Source organism: Musa acuminata, chromosome BXJ1-7 (assembly GCF_036884655.1).
Source record: "Musa acuminata AAA Group cultivar baxijiao chromosome BXJ1-7, Cavendish_Baxijiao_AAA, whole genome shotgun sequence".
NCBI classification, from domain to species: Eukaryota; Viridiplantae; Streptophyta; class Magnoliopsida; order Zingiberales; family Musaceae; genus Musa; species Musa acuminata.
Genome location: NC_088333.1, coordinates 35,065,737 through 35,086,521, shown reverse-complemented (window position 1 = coordinate 35,086,521; position 20,785 = coordinate 35,065,737). Strand labels below are relative to the sequence as shown.

The window sequence follows — 20,785 nt, the reverse complement described above, 5'->3', positions numbered from 1 at the left end:
TCTATATTTTAATAGATTATTTTTTATCACATATTTTGATCTGGTTGTAATTATAATTGATTATGAATGAATTCTATTATGGTAGCCGATATGGCTCCTATAACTTCATTTCCGAAAGGGATATTTTTATATCATCCAAAAATAAAAGATGATTGATTTTTGTAAAATAATTAATGAGCTTTGATAAAATGATTTCATGAGATTCAGTTAGCTGTCTTAATATAATGTCATTGAAAAAGAGGAATTGTCTTAATAGAATATCATTGACAAATAAGAATCTATGTTACGAAAGGTTTTCTTTTAAGGCTTTAGTTAACTTAATTAATAAAAAATCTTTAATCATTCTCATTAAAAGGATTTTTCTTTTTGAAGATGCTGACTAACTTAATTAATAAAGACCTTTGATCATTCTCATTGCTAATACTAAATAATTTAGCTAGTTGGGATCAAATTATATCTTAACCACTTACTCTTGATATTGTTTATCCACTAAACAAGAATTTTGGTCTTTGATAATTATCATGATTATCCAATATAAAGGATTATCCACTAAACAAGATGTGGATCAGTCGTAGAAATTTCAACAGAGAGAAAAGGGAAGTGAAAGTGACTTGCGCATTGCAAAGTAGTAGTAAAAGTGGATCTAAATTTCAACAAACGAAATTAGTCGAGAAGCAATATCAACCTCCTCTCCACCACATCACACACGTACACGGGTGCAAATATAAAGTAGAAGCAATAGAAGGATCCAGCAAAAGTAAGCCTAATAATCTTAGGAAGAACGTAGGAGAAGAAACTAGAATTCAGAAACTTTCGCAATAGATCAGAAGCATAGATAAACAACATGAGAAGAAGCATTCATAGGAACACACAAGCAGGAATTTGCAGATCAATTACATGCAAATCAGAGAGTAAGGCCTCCTCCATCCACAGGAGACATCAAATAGCACTCAAGCAAGATATCGATATAGTTTCCTGTCGGTTTTATCCCTTTCTAAAAACTCCCGCTCGATGAGAGACTCTATTCTCTTTTTAATGACAACTGGATTTGGCAGGAAGCGTGATTGCAATTGGGACGTGACCTCTGTTACAATGGTGTTATGATCTAATACCCTTCTGGATTTCATAATCCTCACGATGGCAGCTTCAATCTGAGGTTTTCTGTCTTCTTCTACTCTCTGGCGAGTCTCCTGCTTCTCTGGCTCGGACTCCTTTTGTGCTGCCACAGTCCCTATCTTCACCTTGATGAATTTGCTTGTAAATTTGTCATTGAAATAGAAGGCATCATCTTCAGCAATGTCCTTGCTCATTGGCTCCTTGCGCAGGACATTTTTACCCTTGACACAAGCAAGAGACTGAAGACAACGCTTCAGATCTGGAGCTGGGATTTCTGTTGCCTGTTCTATTTCTCTGTATGTCAACTGATCTGCAGAATTGAACAGCATCAGAATGCACATTTGGTAAGTCGAAACATTCAGCTCGTGCTTCTGACCCTTGCCAAAGGTTGCCTTGATATCAGCCGTGCCCATATTTGTTTGCCATGTCAATCTACGTCCGGTATGAGTTCCAAGATAATATGTTCGAAACTTGTCGCATATTCCTAGAATTTCAGCTGGAAGGTTGCAAGTTGCACTAGGCTGTGTTGGCCATGAACCGGTTGTGAGAACTTGCACAGCAAGGGTCGGACCATCTCCAGTCTCAGAATACTGATTAGCATAGAATCCTTGCATAGTGTCTACAGAGGTTTTCATGTCCGTAAACATACCTTCCAATTTGGAAGTGAACTGATACCCACATTCTGTCTTGAGCTTAACAATCATACTTCTCTCTGCATCATCAGAAGCAGTTTTTCCTGAAAGAAGCCGCTTTGCCAGGTGTTGTTTGTAGTATTTCTCAAATACATCCTTCTCCTGCAAATACCGGAACAGCATCATCACTTTGTCAAGGACTACCTCTACATCCTCTTCACTTACTCCCTTGAGCCCTTTCCGAAGCTTATCATCAACGTAGAGGGATATGAACTCAGGAGACCTGTTGTTTAGGTTAATGAAGTACTCAAATGAAGAGTTTAAAGCATTTTGGAACGACTTGTCGTTGTTGAATGCTTTGCTGATTATCTTATCATACTTATCCTTCTCATCCAAAAGATGTTGTACAAAGTCTACTGGGTCCTTCAATCTCTCAGGGTCACTTACCAACTGCTTTCCGGTTTCTCTTAGGTGGGAAGTCATCACGTCTCTAACAGTTAACAGCCCATCAGGGACTCGACGGAACAAGTTGTACATTCTGCTCAAGTCTTCGTATCTGTCATCTACAAGCATATTCACAAGACCAGAATTCTCCATGTGGACCAGTCTCTGCATGTGGTTAGCAATCATCTCTCCTTCCACCACACTGGTTATTTTCACTTCACTTTTGACATCTAAGTAGTGAGAGACCCTCTCCGTCTCTTCAGTAAGACGTCTCTCAGCTTTCCTGAGGTACTCACCACAATCACAGCACTCAATGAGTTGCTGGGACTCGCCACTGTAAAAGCTAGCTGAAACCTCTAAAAATGGTTTCTCAAAATCTTCTTGATACACTGAAGATCCAAGATCCATTAGCATTTTTGTTATATTCCTCATCAAACTTCTATTTATTACCTCACCTGTTCTCTCCCTATGTATGAGATCAAGGAGTGTATCCAGCAACCTAGTTTGGATTTTGCCGGAACGTATAATGTTATCCCTCCAGAGATTGAGTCCAAGCTCATGAACAGGTGTCTTGTGATTACCGGGAACAAATGTCCTATCCATGTACATCAGTATGTCTCGGATCATCTGCAATGCCTTGTTGTGGTCTCCCCATTTTCTGTCAAGCTCCTCTAAAAACAAACCACCCTGAGAATCTTCTATTGATTTTGCAATTTCTTTTAGATGCCCTGACATGGTGGTTACAAGTCCAGAATAGAGCTTTTCCCCATACTTGTGCAGAACCATATTGTAAGCATTCCTGAAAAAAAGAGAAACTAAAATATCAAAAACTTGGGTTTGAACACAGAAGAATCATGATAAGAACAACTTTAACTATCTGGCATACTAGCAAATGAAATACATTATATCTTAGCCAGCAAGAAAAACAGAAAATTTAAGAAAGCAAATGAGGCTAAAAATAGGGTCTTTTGCTAATTGTGGTTCAAGAAATAAAAAAAATCGCTCTGGAGCAGAAGAAAATAAGCTAATGTAAGAGAGAGAACTTTCAAGATTTCTCGGAAGGAAATGAAATATCCACTTTAATCATGGATCGAAACACCCACAGATTTAAATGACCACTAAAACAATGACTGCCAAACTCAGTCAGTCAGACAATTAGATGATTTTGGAAAGATAAATCATCGTCAAATACCCTACAATATACTAGCATCCAGGTTCATGATGCCTTGAAATGTAGACGTACCACAAATTCAACATATTCAAGGTGAAGTTAAAATTTCAGCTGGTGGGCAACTTAAGGGTGTGAATAGGTCTATTGGCCTAAGTTTTAGCAGTCAATCGGCATGTACTGAAGGAACATAAAAGAAGAAAAACAGAAGTCCAGTGCACTGTAGTTATAAAAACAAAACAAACATTAAAAACTCAGACCCGTACGACCTATCATCTGCAATATGGTACAGTATTAGTATTGTACTATACCATATGGCAGTACGGCCAGGTTCCAGACAATACCAGTTCCTGACCCAATAAATTCTTATGTATTTTTAGTTTTTTAAAATTAATAATACAATGGTTTTGAGATTTATATTTAGGTCAGGGCAGATGTTACACCACAGCATGTTACACCACCAGTGACAGCTTCACTCCTATACAGAGATATGGGCTAGCTTAGTATTACTACAGCAGCAACAGCAACTTTGCTCCAGCAACAGTAGTTTTTCTACAATATAGAAGTATTTGTGAACTTCATACTGCCAATGCAGCAAACAACATTACTTCAGCAGCAGCAGCAACCTCGCTCTTGTACAGAGTTATTTGCTAGTATTGTAGTACTGTATTAACATAAATAAACATACCTGTAAGCCTAAGAGATAACTAAATTTAATTTAATTATCTTTATTTAATCACCCTTGTTCGCTTGGGTGTAATACTCCCCCTCGAAAAAAAAGTAGATCTCTAATAGGAGACCCATCTTAACAAAACATAAAATATGCTGATGGCTTCAATTGAATGCAGTTTATGTCTCCACTGGATTAGTTCGCTTTCTAAAAGAATATTACTGAATAAGTTCTAGGACTACTTGGTTCAAAGAAAGTCAAGTGATTGCTAAATCAATTAGACTCTTGTTGTAAGTTATAAAAGGATATAAATGCAGCAAATTTGAGTGTTTGACCATTACTAACAGTAAACAAAAATTGTGAATATTCTGTCTAAATTAGTAAAACTTCACCAAAACCTGATATGACTCTAACCTATATCTAATCTAAAAATTTTTTGAATGAGTGACTCAAACTGACCAAATCATCCTGAACATAAACCCTGGCTGCATTTACTGCATAGATCTTGTCAGATTACTCCCTATGAACACATCACAAATTCACTGCAGTATGGCTCTTTATTGTTTGACCAATGAAAAACATTAACACCATAATTATAACATCTCTTAATGAGCAATGCTAAAGCAACTTCTGACATCTTTTGCCAACTTCTGAGAATGCTTTGGCAATTATATGTATAAGATCAGAAGCAATGATATTTTCTGGGCAAAGCTTCTCCAGTCTTTTACTTATGCTACAAGTCTATTTCATCATTCTTCCTAGATAGTTTATTTGATTGCTGGAGTTTGTTCCACATCTACTTTTTAGAGATTCATCAACAATCAACCCTGCATTTGATATGATCATCTAGAAATTATTTTCATTTCCTGACTTGCTTTCAGTCCTCATGTATATTCTAAAAGGATTCTTGCATAGATGTGAAGGCACCCGAAAGTTCATGTCCTAACAATCACATTAATCAGAAACTGAATATAATTCAACTTCTTTTGTTGTTTCATCATTCTTCCTAGATAGATTATTTGATTCCTGGAGTTTGTTCCACATCTACTTTGTTAGAGATTCATCAACAATCAACCCTGCATTTGATATGATCATCTAGAAATTGTTTTGATTTCCTGACTTGTTTTCAGTCCTCATCTATATTCTAAAAGGATTATTGCATAGATGTGAAGGCACCCCAAAGTTCATGTCCTAACAATCACATTAATCAGAAACTGAATATAATTCAACTTCTTTTGTTGTTTCATCATTCTTCCTAGATAGATTATTTGATTGCTGGAGTTTGTTCCACATCTACTTTGTTAGAGATTCATCAACAATCAACCCTGCATTTGATATGATCATCTAGAAATTGTTTTGATTTCCTGACTTGTTTTCAGTCCTCATCTATATTCTAAAAGGATTATTGCATAGATGTGAAGGCACCCCAAAGTTCATGTCCTAACAATCACATTAATCAGAAACTGAATATAATTCAACTTCTTTTGTCATCTCATGCATGTTCCACTCTTATATATGTAAGTAATTTGGCAGACAGGAAGTAGATCACTACAAATAAATGCAACAACTAGTGTGGCTAAAACAACTAGTAGTGGTTGCTTGACTGTTTACTAAACAACTGCTGCAAGATTTCTGTAGGTTATCAGTAAACATATGAAGACAAAAGGGATCAAGAACTAACAATGTAACACCCCTAATTAGTCCCACATCGGAAGTGAGCAAAGATTAAGATTGGCTTATAAAGGTTTGATGAGTGTACTAGGATAATTTCAGCTTAAGTATTTTGGTCAGTGGTTTGGATCAAACAAAGTTATAGGCCAGTTGGTGATAAACAAAGTGAAAGAGACATTGGTATAACATTCAAGCAAAACAGATAGATACATAAATAAGGGAAACAAAATAAACAAGGTAACAGAAAACACTAACCGAAAGGAAACAAGAAGAGGACCTATCTGCTTCATGAACTCAAAAACCCACTTTTATGAAAACTTAATGGACCAAAATTATATGTTAACAAAGACATAAATCTGAGGATATAGGCCCATGGTCCCCTTTCCTAAAACAACTAATTAGGACCAGTCTCCCAAACTTATCAAAGGAAGTTGACTCACAACCAACTGAACTCCAATATTTAAGTTGAAGAATATCCAAAATTAAATGCATTTGACCTCTTTTACAATGTTAATATGAAAATCCATTATAAGTACCTTCCAAAATGGTAAAATTAGATTAGGACCAGGACCTAAGATGATTTTAACATATACCATAACAAGGCTTTCTCCACTTAAAATAAGTTTCAAACTGACTTAGGGTGCATTTGGGAATACATTTGTATGTTTAATATGCATTTGGAAAAAAGGGTTTTGAGTGAATGTGCAGTTCTGGCATGCTTTGAGTGTTTGATAAACAATAGATGAAAACTGTATTTTAAATATACATTAACATAAATGTTGTCTGGTAAAATTATATTTCAATAGTCCATTGAATTAATATGTCAAAAATTTACCCTACTTACATTTTTAAATTTTTTCCAAAAGTGAATACATTTTTTATTTAAATTAATATGTTAATAAATAAATGAACGTAATTTAAAAAAAAAAATTCGTATGCTCCAGATATATAATAAACAAATAAATAAATAATCATATAAATGAAAATTTTCACCCTATATAATACATAAATCATGTTGGTTTTTGAGAGAAGAGGAGAAAAAAATAAGGATAAGGATTTCTATTATATAGTGGTAATCTTGTGATTTTAGAGAATATTACAGAGTACTTTGAGAAATTAAAAAAAAAAAAAAGCATCCCACAAATACTGAAATGCTAATATTATATTTGAGCATTTGCAATGCTACATCCAAGCCAAATATGATTTTAAAAAAAATTATCAAACACCAATTTATATTTGAAATGTGCATTGGACCCTCAATTCGCATTTCAAATGTTTTCCCAAATGCACCTTTAACTCTGATTTAAATGCATAGATGCATTAAAAATCAAGCAGGAACCAAAATCAGTTAACCATAATCAAAGCTAACATGCAAAAGCATACCACACAAGAAAGTATACTTTTTTCCTCTTGAACAATCTGCAGTTCTTTCTGTAGAAACTAAAGAGGCTAAGATTTTGTAGTGCAGAGTACAGATTCTAAGTTTTGTTGCCTAACTCGAAATTTTACCGGCTGAGTCAGTCATCTAACATGAACTAATATGCCCATGTAATGACTTAATCAACAAATAACACCCCAGTCAATGATAACACCCCGGCCAATTTCAGGATATGGCTACACATAATTCACCTCCGTGGTCTGAACTTGAGCACAGAAAGAACAGTTGCTTATATTCTAGCACAGGTTTCCAAGCTCACCGTATACCTTTATGGTTAAGGAATACAAAGAGTAATTATATAGAAATAAGACAGAAACATCCATCTCGCCTTTAATCATCCTCAAAACTAAAACTCCAAACTAGTATATACTTGAGAAACCTCGAGCTTCCATTCTTTGGCAAAAGAGAGGAAAGCATAACAGAATTAAATTACCAGGAAATTAGAGATTTAAATCATATCTACAGAACAAAAGACTATGGTTTCAATCTAATTCTATATAAGCTAAAGGATCCAATTTACACACAAAAAGACGATTCAGTAACAAAGAGAGACGGGGATGAATCAGAGAGCAAGGAGATCGTTGTCGACCTATAGAGCTCCTCGAAGCTGAGGCCGCTAGCGTTGTGGTTGTAAATCTCGTGGATCGCATGCTCCAACACCTTCCATGTTCGCTCAGCGTACTTGGGATCGAGCTCCACCCGGTGCTTGAACGCCTCGATCTTAAAGGTCCGCTTCTTCTGGGCGCTCATCCTCGCCACAGCGGCAAACCACGAGTACCGACCCTTTTTCGCCCCCACAAATCGCGCGGCAAAGACCGCCTCCGGTGGCGCCGGAACCGATACCTTGAGCCGATCGACCGACCGCCGGTGGCGAACGAAACGATGCGTCTCTCGATCGCAGGTTAGGGTTTCAGTCGGGAAATGCAGAGGGCTCGAAGACGAGCGAGCAAGAGAGCAACACGAAGTGAATCAATCGCTATTTGTTATAGGTTTCGGCATTGTTTCGCAATCCACCGTCGCTGATATGGTGATCGACTCCAATGGAATCAAGAAATGGTCCATAGAACGGGCTTAAGCAGACAGATAGTTGGGCCGGCCCAATTAACTGTAGATTGCTAAATCTCATCAATTAAATTAGTGACTCAAAATTCTAATTGCACTTTCAGACTTAAAATGTATTGTGTTCTAAATAATGTAACAAAAAATATATATGAACCTTGACTTAGTCAAAATAAAATTAAAATTTGCACACACTATTGTTTGTGAAATTACGATACAAACACATTTATATTAAAATCACCCTACGTCATTCTATGTTTTCAAAATTAATTATGCCTTGTTGGCGACAATTGTGTCACTAGTAGGATTACAATTGGACATAAGTTATTAGTTTTAAGCTAAACATGAAAGGTAAGAGTTAGTTTAGCTAGTAAAGATCTTGATAGTTTATGGCAAAGTCTTTAACTTAAATACTGTCATGTCACTTATCCTTTCAAAAAATAAAAAATAAATATATGATGATGTTATAATATTCTTCAATATTAACTTTTCAAATGGGTACTATCAAATTATACTCCGAATATATCTCATCATCTTTGATACCATATGAATAAAACTAATGTGGAACTTCTGAGCTGCTCTAGCTGGCTAATTGACCAGCTGAAATTTTTGCTTGTAGAACTGGGGAATTCACCTTTCTGTCATACAGGGCAGAAGGTGAAGTTTCTGTTTCTATCCAGCCTACAAAACTTGCCTACCAAATCCACTCTTACATATGAGATAAGGTATTTGCTTAACTATCCAGCTTTTCGTGTCAGTGTCCTTTATTCTTATCCAACCTTCTTCACATCTTGGAACATTTTGTGGGGAAGTGCAACTATAGATTATCTTATTATCAATCATATAATTGTTTTACATGTCCAATGAAATCCTGTTTGTTCTTCACTTTGTTATTGAATTTGTCTGTGTGATATTTTTTTTTATATGGGCCAAATTAGCTGATGGTTTTGACTTTGAAAAAGCCTTTCCTTCTTCCTTTACTTTGCCCACCATCCCTGCTCAGCCATGAATTCTGGTTCATGCCCCCCCTGAAGAGCTCCTCCAAATGCCTTAACCCTTCAAAGAAGGCACAGCAAGAATCTATCTATAGTTTAACTTGTCTTAAAAGCTATAAAAAATACATTGCCCTCTCGTTCATTCCCCCCTTCCTTCTGTCCTTTTGAAGCCTTTGTAATGATTCCAAATCACACCTTTATTTTCCAGTGACATGCACTTTAAACAAAGAGAACCTGATGATTACATAGCCCAGTTTTCTGCAGTCTTATACATTACCACCCTTGCTGGCTTTGATTCCATTGCTTGGTGAACATTGTCAACCACCAGAATCAAGTACACAAATGCTGCAGGTCTACAAGTTTTTCTTTGATTGGGTAAGTTTTTTTTGCATGGATTCATGCCCACCTCAATCAGTCTCTTCACCAGGTGAGTGATGAACACATCATGCATTCAGTCACCAACACTCACCCTATAATGCCAAATGCTGTTTCTCCATAACATGCACTTGTCTCCTATTATTTGGCACAAGAAAGGTACCACCATGGACATTGAGTGCATGTTGATGCTTTAATTATTAGATGTACGTCATGGAACTATTTCACCCAGCTCTAGTTACAGAAAAATCATTAGGAGAGAGGATGAGGAGCAAAAGGTTTAGCTCAAAAGCAGTACAAAGCAAGCGAAGCTATGCCCTAAAATTTTGAGCAAGAGACTAGCCATGAAAGAGGAGCTCGGCAACACTACAAGGGAGAGGATTCGGAGGACACATCCGGGGATCCAACCATGATAGTTAGTGAAAGGAGAGTGGTTTGTGCAGGAGAGAGAGGACCGACACAATCATCTTTCCTTTGCAGTCCCAGCTGGGTTTTTAACCTGGAGGATTGAATGATAAAGAGAACTGCATGTGGAGTAACAAAAGTCGAAGGGATGATAGTGAAATGAGGAGGTAGAAAAAGTTAAAGAGAGAACAAAAGCATGCATGCATGCTGAAGCGGTCCCTCAATTGCACTGCATTCCACCATGTAATGTTCACTCATTCCATTTGTTGCTTGAAGTTTTCTCCCTTATTCTCACCACTCTCTCCTGTGCATAACATGACATGAACCCTATCGCCCGTTTCATCCATCAATTTCTCTGTTCTCGTCACTGCCCGAGTTAAGTTGAGTCTCTCAGCTGCTCCTTTAGATCCACCATCTGTCACTTTGAACAATCAGAGCCTTTATATTTCTTTGTTCTTGGAGTTATTCCAAAGACACTAGTCGTTCGGACTGTTCTCGTTCCCACCACTCATAAAGCCTCAGAGTCCATATTCCACTGCCATGGTTTGATCCAAACATGGAGGGCGATGCAGGCGGACCTCGACGGCCAAACTTCCCTCTCCAGCTTCTCGAAAAGAAGGAAGCGAACTCGTACTCCACCTCGGGCTACGCCTCGTTCGCTATCTCCCCCAACCCCGCTGCGGGAGGCAGCGGCCATGAGCTCGTCGCTGATCTCCCGAGAAAGCCGGCGCCTAAGCGGAGCTCCACCAAGGACCAGCACACCAAAGTCGATGGCCGCGGCCGCCGCATCAGGATGCCCACCCTCTGCGCGGCGCGCGTGTTCCAGCTGACGCGCGAACTCGGCCACAAGTCGGACGGCCAGACCATCGAGTGGCTCCTACAGCAGGCCGAGCCGGCTGTCATCGCCGCCACCGGCAGTGGCACCATCCCTGCCAATTTCACATCCCTCGGCATCTCCCTACGACGCTCTGGCTCGAGCATCTCCACTCCTCCTGACTTCAACACCACGACCACTCCACTCACTGACCAGCGCATATGGGACTACGTCGGCAGCTCGGACTTCTCCTCCGACTGGCGGTCGTCGTCGTCATCATCATCATCATCATCCGTTCTCCTAAACTTCAATTCCGGTAGCGTTGGGCTCCACGCGTCATCAGATGCCAACAACGGAAACATTACCAAGCGCTGGTGGGAATCGGAGTTTCACCATCAACAGCAGCATCAGATGGAAGAACATAACCAGGCAAGCCACGGTCGGATCCCAGGAACTGTGTGGATGGTGACAAACCCTAACACACAAGGTATGGTAGGTGGTGGGGGAAGCGATGGCGAGCCAATCTGGGCATTCCCTCAGGTGGGCAGCAGCACCATGTTTAGAGGACCTGGATCCAGTGGGCTACATTTCATGAAGGCACCTACTTCCATGGCTCTTCTGCCAAGCCGGGAGCTGGGTCTCCATCCCGGTGGTAGTGGCGGTGGTGAGGGGCACATAGGGATCATGGCAGCCCCAGACAGCACTTCTCGGCCACCGAACACCTCCCAAGCGATGCGGTCGGGGCCACAATAAGCACTCGGACGTCGAGCAGGCCCGGCGCGTAGATCTCGATCGGTCCTCCAACCTTGCATGCATTCATGTCTTACGTTTGTCTCCTTTTCGATCCTTTGATTTTAATTTCTCTCATACAAATGCAAGCCATGTTCTGTGTGTGAATTCAGGATGACGTTTTCGTAGCTTTGTCAATGTGCTATAATGCAATCACCATTTCTTTCTTGTTTTATGAGTACCTTTGCTTCTTGTCCCTTATCTTCGCTTCCATGCGTCTGGAGACAAGTTCACTAGTTTTATGCAGGTCTTCAGATCTAATGGGGAAGACGACCGATCGCACACTAGCAGGCTCACACAGATTGAGGAGGCAAAACTCATTTGACCGTGATGGAATTGATCCTCGATGATCGATGATGAAGATCCTCGAGGCCGAACCACTCTTCAACGCCTTCTTTTCTGCAACAAAATCTTTGTCGGAAGCACCTCTCGATAGGTCCCTGCAAGATGGATTTATATAGTAGTGAGATTTATTGACAAGCCTTTTTTAGATGGGGAAATCCTAATCCCTTCTGTTTCGATTGCTGTCATCGTGAGTTCGTTCCATTGTCATTTGTCCTCTTCTACCAAGCTGCCAGTCACATGTCTTGGAGATGAATGTGTCTCCTATCTCTTCAAATATTTTCAGTATTTTAAATTTGGTCCTTAGAAATTAGTTTTGTGCCTAATCCCATTTCATCTTGCGGTTAAAATTGGTGAATTCCGGTTCGATCGATATGCCATGGTCCGACCCGATGTCCGATGGGTTCGGATCGGACCGAGCTGGTGGGTTCGCTGACCAACTCCAGAAAACGACTCTCGTACGTCGACGTGACAACGAATCGGTCACATTAAATTAAATTTCATAGTTGAAGCGGAAACACAGCATGTAATTATAATGCCAAAACGGACGACGGTGGGGAAGGAACGCTTAAATAAGTTATAATCAACGGTAGATCCTTTGGTCGCATAAAAGTGTCTATGCGTGCCATTGAATAGAGGAGAGAGAAGAAGGTAAAGGACCTCCGTGGCTCTGGAATAAACAGAGAGATAGAAGAGGCGCGAGCGAGATAGAGGAGGGGGTTTTGGATCGAAGAGGAGAATGGGATCGGGTGCTTTCCTCAAGGTGGTGTTCAAAAACTTCGATGTTCTTGCCGGGTAGGATTTCCCCGCACCAAATCGATGCTTTTCTTGTTGGAATATCATCGCTTGAAGCATGCGATACGATCTTTAGGGCGATTCATGGTTCTGTTGGTTTTCTCCTTGTTCTTGATTTCAACCAATTCGAAGACCTCTTTCTTAGATTTCAGTCATCTGCCACCCTTTTGCCTAATTAGATTATTCTTTGTTTAGCTGTGAAGAACTCGTGGGGTCTGTTATTCTTCTGTAATAATTTTCTTTGTGACACAATTGCTGTAGAATTCTCATATTGTAATTTACGTCCGGGCACTTTTGCGTGCCGTCTCTTATCTAAACCCTTCTTCCCGTTGCCTCTTCCTTTTTCTTATGAAATTGTTGTTTTTAAAATTAGAACCGTTCCATTTTTTTTTTCTTGTAGAATTTGTACATCAGTTGGAAAATATTGTATGTAATCTCCTTCTAATCTTTTGGGAAATTCCCATCTGAGATTACCCGATGTGTTTTTTGTTCTACCGTATTAAGCTTTGATGTTCTCTATTTTAACTTGATTTGGATAATTAGTTTCTTGTAATTTTTCAATTCCATTTTCCTTGTTACCCTTGATTTAGTAGGCTTTTATTTATTTGTCACTTCAATTTGACTTACAAGGTGGGTAGATCAAACCATTCATGTGTACATCATATATCTCACAAACTTCTGTTGATGTCCGCTAGCTAATAAAGACTTTGACAATTTATCGCAGGATCCTAGGCTCCCAACTTCTGTTGTATGTATGTGTGTGTGTGTGTGTGTGTGTGTGTGTGTATGTATATATGTATATATATACATATATATATATATATATATATATACATATATATATATATGTATATATATACACACACACACATACATACATACATACATACATATGTATATATATTTATATATGTATATATGTATATATATATATATATATATATATATATATATATATATATATATATATATATAGTCCTAGAATTGTGATGGATTTATGTTAGATTATAGCACAATAGTGGATTATCACAACTTTTTATAATGCATCATTTGCTATCACCGCAAATCTTAAAATCCTTATAGAAGACAATATCATCTTCTACCCATTTCTTTCTACCTTCAAATTCACTCCTGGTCTTCTACATGTTTCAGCTTACATATAGCATTATAGGTCTTCTGGTTAAAGAATATATCTGTTGACCTGTTGTGTTGAGACAATGACTATTTCTTCTTTAAACAAATATTAACTTGTTCTAAGCATTTCTCATTTGACATGGTTACATTCTGGTTGTATTCCTGTTTTCTATGCATTGTTAAGCACCTTATCTGGTTTTGATTTGCAGGCCAGTCGTAACTCTTGTATATCCACTGTAAGTGGCAATTTTGACTTGATCCTTACACTTATATGAACTTTTTTCTTTTATAGTTTTCAATCAGAATTCAGCTCTGCTAGATCTTGACAGGTATGCATCAGTCAAAGCAATAGAAACCAAATCTCCTGTTGATGACCAACAATGGCTCACTTATTGGGTGTTGTACTCATTTATCACACTGTTTGAGCTTACTTTTGCAAAAGTACTAGAATGGTTAGTCATGATCTTTTTTCCTTCTTAGCTGATACCAGATGATTATTCATTCTTTGTGCTTTTTTATTGGGCATCTATTCTTGGTTCTCCATTGTTCATGCACTTTCAATCTGATGAAGTATTACTTGCATGTTGATTCATTTGAACCTTTTTATTCAGAGACTAATGCCATAGTATCTTACTCTAAAAATGTGACAATTCTATTACTAACGAAACATCTGTAATGCATCAGAAGGCTGCTTTTGGATTGTAGAAAATTTAACTTTCCACATAATGGCTAAAATATTAATCTTTTCAGGATTCCTTTGCTTGTGATGAAGATTAATTGACATTCAATATAGCAAATAGTAAACCAAGTTTACTATTTTAACCAAGCATGAAAACTATGCAACAACTAGCACATCATCAATATGCTTTGTAGGCACCTGACATTAATTAGTGCATGATGTGGTCTTTTTTGCACCGTTTTGCTTTTATATGGTCACGTTGCCAGATTCTCCTTAACTTTGTGAAATGCCTTTTCTTATTGCTGTCAGTCAATTGATTTTGTCCTAGTCTTACTTCTCATCATGCTGATTATTACAGTGCTGTCCTTACAGCACGGACTGTGACTCACTGAGTGGCATCACTCATACCCTTAGTATGGGTTTTGATCATATAAAATCCAAGCAGTGTTATCATTTCTATCCTGCATAAATTTGTTTCACACAAGGCATCAACTTATATTTCTATCTCTGTTGCAATTCACATGTGGGGTAGGATTCCCTTTTGGTCATACGCAAAATTGATGTTGAGCTGCTGGTTGGTCTTGCCCTACTTCAATGGTGCCGCTTATGTTTATCAACATTTTGTGAGGCCATTATTTGTGAACCATCAGACAGTAAACGTGTGGTATGTCCCCGGAAAGAAGGACACTTTCGACAAACCAGATGATTTGTTATCAGCTGCTGAGAGATACATCGAAGAGAATGGACCAGAAGCATTTGAAAAGCTAATAAGCAAGGTATGCTTGATTGATAACCTTTTTAGTTGTTGTTTTTCCTTGCTTCCAATGATAAAGTTATTGATCCCCCCTAAATCTTGCATGGCAGTAGCTTTGCGCGCTGGTTCACCCCTTTTGGCTTTTTCTTGTTTTTCTGATGCAGTGATTGCAATTTTTCATAATTCTCTAATCTGAATTTGTTTTTTTGGCTGTGTCAATGCTTAAAAACGTTGTTTAATGTAGGACCTATCGTAGAAACTTAAGTGTGTTTTACTATTTCAACTTAAACAAGACTATTGCTTTAGCAAATTTCTGTTTTCGTGACTAGAACAAATTGAACCATACATACTTTTTGTCATCATCAATTGATTTCACCTCTAGTCGAATAGTTTTCCGATAAGACTTGAATGTAAAGTTATCAACCTCTGATGTGCTTCAGGATGCAGTTCATAGTAACTTCCTCTAGTTTTAATGTGATAAATTCTTCATCTTGCTTCAGAAGGCAGACAATACTGTTAGTCAGTATCACATTCTTTATGTTTCTCGATTTCTGATGTTTAACAATCGATCGAGATTTCTTTTGGCGGCTGTAATGTCTTCTGGACGTTCTTATCTCACTTCATTGACATTTTACTCGGACCCGAATACCATCTTCCTTCTAGGTAACCTTTTTAGTTTTCCTTTATCTTGAGAAAGTACAATAAGTAATACATTTTCCTTGTCTAACACAATCTTTATTTGCAGTCTGAAAGAGCATCTAAATCTAGGAGCAAGCGTACCATTTTGGAGGAGGCGCAAACCGTGGGAGTGTCTCATGCTGAAAGAGAATCTAAATCCTGGAGCGAAAACTACCCGATCTTTGATCAAGATTATAGATACTGAATCCTGAAACGTGTTTATTGTCGCTAGTAGGTGCGCCGACCACGTCTTCTCGTGCTTACCATCTTTTCTTGTTTCCCATAAGTTCAGCAAAAGTATACGACCATCTACTTTTTTCAGTTTGTTCACGTGTTCTTGCAATGAGTAGTAGGCTGGTGGATTAAACTGAGACGGGCCTTACGTTGTCTGGCTTTGTGCGAGTAATCTACTCTTGTTGCATTTTCTGTTTATTTTCTGGTGGGGAGAGATAACGCCATTGTTTTCATATTTGGTTTTGATTGATGCTTCAGTATTGAGCTTCATTGTTCATCAAACTGAGTCGTAGATCTGATGATTCCACGACATCTTCCATGATCTGATGATTCCACGACATCTTCGAATTCAACAACCTTGACTGCCGTTTCGGCCACCGCAATCATGGAGCAATCAAGCAACCAAAAAAGTTGAGCCACGTCATATCACGTGACCACGTACGTCGCACGTGAAAGCTCGATGATGACTCCTCGGTCGCCGACCGCGGTAATCCAACAACTCAGACTAAAACGTGGCACCACAATTGCCTCCACGTGTCGCTCTCCGAACGACTACCACCTTTCACTCGTGGATTCAATATCTGTTCTCCACGTGGCCCGCCCGAGCCATCTCCGTTCTTCACATTTCACGCCTTTCAAATATCATACCCGCCCGGGTCGCGTGCCGTAAACGCAGCTGCAAACCTCCGCGCCTATCTCTCGTCCCTTTTACGCCCCCAGGAGTCCCCACTTTCTCGAAGTGAGACCCTTGCGGGAGAGAGACTTCATACGGCGGCGATCTCGATGGGCGTGGGTGGAGTGGAGGAGAAAGCGCCGCCGGACGTGGATGGGAGTATCCGATCCCGGCCGTTGGCCCACATCCAGGTGCGGAAGATCCGGGAGGAGGACCTCAGGATCGGCGACGGCGCCGGCGAGGGATTGAGCGCGAGGGACCACCGGTTCCCCGCCCTCCCTCATGACGCCACCGGTGCTGTTCTCTGCTCCAGATCCGCGCGGCCGTCCTCCCCGCTCGGGAACCGCAAGGCCGCGATCGGATCAGCTTAGGTTAGTTCTGTTCCCTTTCTGCATCTTTACTTTTAATGTTCTTTCCCAAATCGATCTGATCTCGTTTCCATCACTCGTCTCTATGATCCACCGTTCGCTTTCTCTCTTAGCTAGATCACTTCGATCGGACGGCAGTCGTTAAACGATGCTTTAATGCCCATTTTTCTTGCTACGGTCTTTTTTTTTTAAGATTTGTTATTGTCATGTGCAGGTCGCGCGGACCAGACTTCCTGTGCGTGAGAACGGGCGAATAATTTTCCTTTTTTTCTTTTTCTTGGGTTTGTTTTCCTCCTCGTCACTCTCTGGTGTACAAAGTTAGTTCAATTTTATTTTTGGCTATGTTAGGACTGGTCATACGCATACATATATGGATATAGAACAGTAGCTTTTCTCCATTTAAAGGAGATGTGCCGTTCGATTTCTGCCGGTTTTCTATTTGATCGAGGTAAGTTCTCGAGTCTGTCAAAGGGGGAGAAAACGCGTGAGAGAGGAAGAGGGAGGCGGAGGGTAGGTTCATTCGATTGCCCCGATCTGAAGCCAAGCGGTGGGCCCTCCACCCACTGGGCCTCCCGACGTCCTTACTCCTGAAGATCCATCGGACGGTGGATTCCGTAGCCGCCTGCACCAACGGCAGAGTTCGTAGCCTGAACTCTGCCTCGGTCGAAGTGAGTCATCCCTGTCATCACTTGTTTTCTTTTTGGATAAGAAAATTTTATTTGGAAGCCGATTAATGGTCGAGACACCCATAAAAGACACTTCCTACCCTACTCTTCCGTGTCCTCAAAAAATAATTAGTAGTTGCTGATCCAGGAAGTTCTATTATTAGTAGTTTCGAACAAGGACATCAAAAAATGATTCAACAAAAGGAAATGGATGCAATGCATTTCAAGTTGACCATCTACAGTTGGATTTCAGAATTCACGGAAGCCAACATGCCTCGTGCCATTGATCTCATGCGAGCACATGGATATATATATATATATATATATATATATATATATATATATATATATATACACACTATGACCGTGACATTTAACAAGACGCCCCCCTCTCGCTTGCGTGTGGATAGAGCTACAGATGAGAAGCAGACATAAAATATAGGAGACAGAAGCAAGTAGAACTCGGATTGCATGAATATTTTTTGTTTTAAGCAGCTGTCGGTCGCTTGTCTGCAGAAGAAACAACTCGAGGCAGAACTCCAAAGTTAGGGAAAGATGTACAGGAAACTCGACGGAAACAGGTAAGTAAAATGGCACATTATATATGTGGATATGTTGGTGTTGACCTCCCTGACTAGAGATGAAGCAAAGTGAGGATAACTATGCTCAGGACCGGAGGAGGCTCCGGACGATCTCCGCCTCGGCGCTGTTGTTGTCCATGGTCTCCATGAGCGCCGACAGGCGGTCGCTAAGGTCGTCGACCTCCCGCCTGAGGCTCCTGATGTAGTTGCATGTCTCCTGCAGCAGCTTTGCTGATGAAGCCTACACATCAGAAAACAGGCGCAGGTCAGACTACCACCTGGGGAGCCGAGTTGAGTAACTTGGTAGGATGCGTTTGCTTACCCTGCCGGCCCCTCGTCGGCGGGTCTCCGGTAGCAGAGATTGTAGCTTGGAGATGAGCTCATTGATCTCCTCCTCTGAGATCCTGGACCTCCTACTGGACATCCTTTGGGAAGGCTGAAGTGATTTAGGAGGGAGAAGGGAAAGTGGTGCGAGAGAGCAGAGACAAAAAGGGAGGGAGGGAGAGAACTTTTATAGGGGACTTGGAGAGGGGAAACGAAGGGGGGTAGAGAGGTCTGGGGAAGTAGACTCGATGGAGCCTGAGAGCCCGGTAAAATAGGCCGAGGAGGATGAACCCTGTATCGGGAAAGCGTGGAGGCCCACATGTTCCCTACTGTCTCTTACCATGGTCCCATCGGGTTATCAAGCTCTCCGCCAATCATCTCCGGCCACTCCTCTCCCTCTCTGCCGTCAACCCTGTGTTAATATCTCCTGACGCTCAACCCGAGCAGTAGCCTGTGTGGCCTTGTCTCCCTCGTCTCAGCCTGAAACCTTGAGGATACTGCGCCTTGTCGTTTCCTCTGGGGAACTCATACATTAGAATACAAGTCCGAGATCTGGCGGCAATTAACTACAAGAATCGGATTCTGCCCATGTGAGGTGGTGTGGTCAGGCCGCAGCTCGTAGGCCAATCCATTGGCCCATCGTATCTCGCTGTTCCGAGTGCAATCAGGTCCCCAAACAGAGCCAGGGTGAGCCCTGTGCCTTAACATGAGGTGAATCCCACTTACACACAGCCACATGGGGCAGCTGCGCTCCTGTTCCACAGGAGTGGAAAGGCGCCCAACTCAGGGGAAGAGGGCAGGAAAGGTTGCCTTTTGGAGTGGGCATAAGTCACATGCGAGCAAGAGAGACAAGACAGTCAGCAACAGAATGTGGACATGGAGGGCAGGACAGTCCCCTCGTTCGAACCTACACCACAAGGGCTGCCCACAGATGCAGAAATCGCCATGTGAGTTGCCGCGCCAACATATACCCACAGTAAAAGAAGAGGGCCGAGGGACGGAGTCAGTAGAAGAGTGGTTGACACGGGTGGGGGGGGGAGGGGGGAGGGGGGAGGGGGGAGCAAGGCACTTCACGTCCCTCTCCGACGTGATTGCATGGGTTAGGGACGGGGGAGGGTGCAGGATTTCGTGGGATGCTCCCTGCGCGTGGGGACCCACACGTGGCCATGTCTCACGGAACGCGTTTAGGTGCAGTAGTAGTAGGGTGGAGGGAAGAGGAAAGGACGAAGTGAGGTGGCGGTGGTGCGTGTCGGCTCCAAGTTTGTTTCTGTACCACAACCGTAAGCAAACGCCTCCCAACTGCCATGTGCGGTTGGTTTGGTCAGGTTAGATTACCAGTTAAGCTTACCATGACGTCAGGATGACGAGCGACTCCCCCCTCTTAACCCTTTTCTCAAGCATCAGTTATCTCAATTTTGGGTTCGATTCTATCGAACTCGATGATTTGATCCAATCTAACCCGTTAATAGTAGCCGAATATCTAAGATAATTGATTTGTCCATCACTAGATTGGATTGTCAAAGTTTGGGACGGCACTGATTAATTAGGCACGAATGTTTGATATCCGTAGGTATAAATCGACAGAATGTTGAGCTGAGGCTTCTTTTTATTGAGTGCCATATGTTGGGATAATCGGATTAAGCGTGCCAGTTTACACAACGGTACGTCAGGAGATGATGATGATGATGATGATTGTTGTGTAAAAAGTTGCAAGCAATTCCTTCTTGCTATCAAATAATTGAGATGTCTTAAACTTGTTAAGTGTCCAACATATATATGAGCCAATTCTTCTTGATTATTGCAGTATCATTGCAATAATACTGAGAAAATTTTAGACTTGTATTATTGCAGTGTTACAACCTCTTCAATTTTGCAGCCAAAGCATCTTGCAACCCACTCCAAATAGTCATATTTAGCCTATGCTTCCACGCATTCCCATTGTCAATTCCAAAATAGTGTTTCTTAATGCTATTTCATACTCG

The 20,785-nt window shown here is 40.7% G+C and overlaps 4 protein-coding genes across 4 annotated transcripts; 2 read left to right on the top strand and 2 right to left on the bottom strand.

The window, feature by feature from the left end:
• Positions 1-797: 797 nt before the first annotated feature.
• Positions 798-8,159, bottom strand: LOC135679106 (cullin-3B-like). The gene is made up of 2 exons (XM_065192526.1): positions 7,729-8,159; positions 798-2,991 (listed from the first exon to the last, which is right to left on the bottom strand). Exons 1-2 carry the CDS (start codon positions 7,887-7,889, stop codon positions 951-953), a joined length of 2,202 nt encoding a protein of 733 aa, XP_065048598.1. The 5' UTR covers positions 7,890-8,159; the 3' UTR covers positions 798-950.
• Positions 8,160-10,301: 2,142 nt separating this feature from the next.
• On the top strand, positions 10,302-12,148 carry LOC103992127 (transcription factor TCP15). Its single transcript, XM_065193962.1, has one exon. It carries the CDS (start codon positions 10,530-10,532, stop codon positions 11,538-11,540), a length of 1,011 nt encoding a protein of 336 aa, XP_065050034.1. The 5' UTR covers positions 10,302-10,529; the 3' UTR covers positions 11,541-12,148.
• A 436-nt stretch (positions 12,149-12,584) lies between these two features.
• LOC135679104 (HVA22-like protein a) lies at positions 12,585-16,390 on the top strand. The gene is made up of 5 exons (XM_065192524.1): positions 12,585-12,713; positions 14,057-14,083; positions 14,177-14,299; positions 15,059-15,302; positions 16,026-16,390. The coding sequence occupies exons 1-5, from the start codon at positions 12,658-12,660 to the stop codon at positions 16,161-16,163; spliced, it is 588 nt and encodes a 195-aa protein (XP_065048596.1). The 5' UTR covers positions 12,585-12,657; the 3' UTR covers positions 16,164-16,390.
• Positions 16,391-18,354: 1,964 nt separating this feature from the next.
• LOC135679105 (transcription factor ILI5-like) lies at positions 18,355-19,129 on the bottom strand. Its single transcript, XM_065192525.1, has 2 exons — positions 18,802-19,129; positions 18,355-18,720 (listed from the first exon to the last, which is right to left on the bottom strand). The coding sequence occupies exons 1-2, from the start codon at positions 18,901-18,903 to the stop codon at positions 18,565-18,567; spliced, it is 258 nt and encodes an 85-aa protein (XP_065048597.1). The 5' UTR covers positions 18,904-19,129; the 3' UTR covers positions 18,355-18,564.
• Between the last annotated feature and the right edge of the window lie 1,656 nt (positions 19,130-20,785).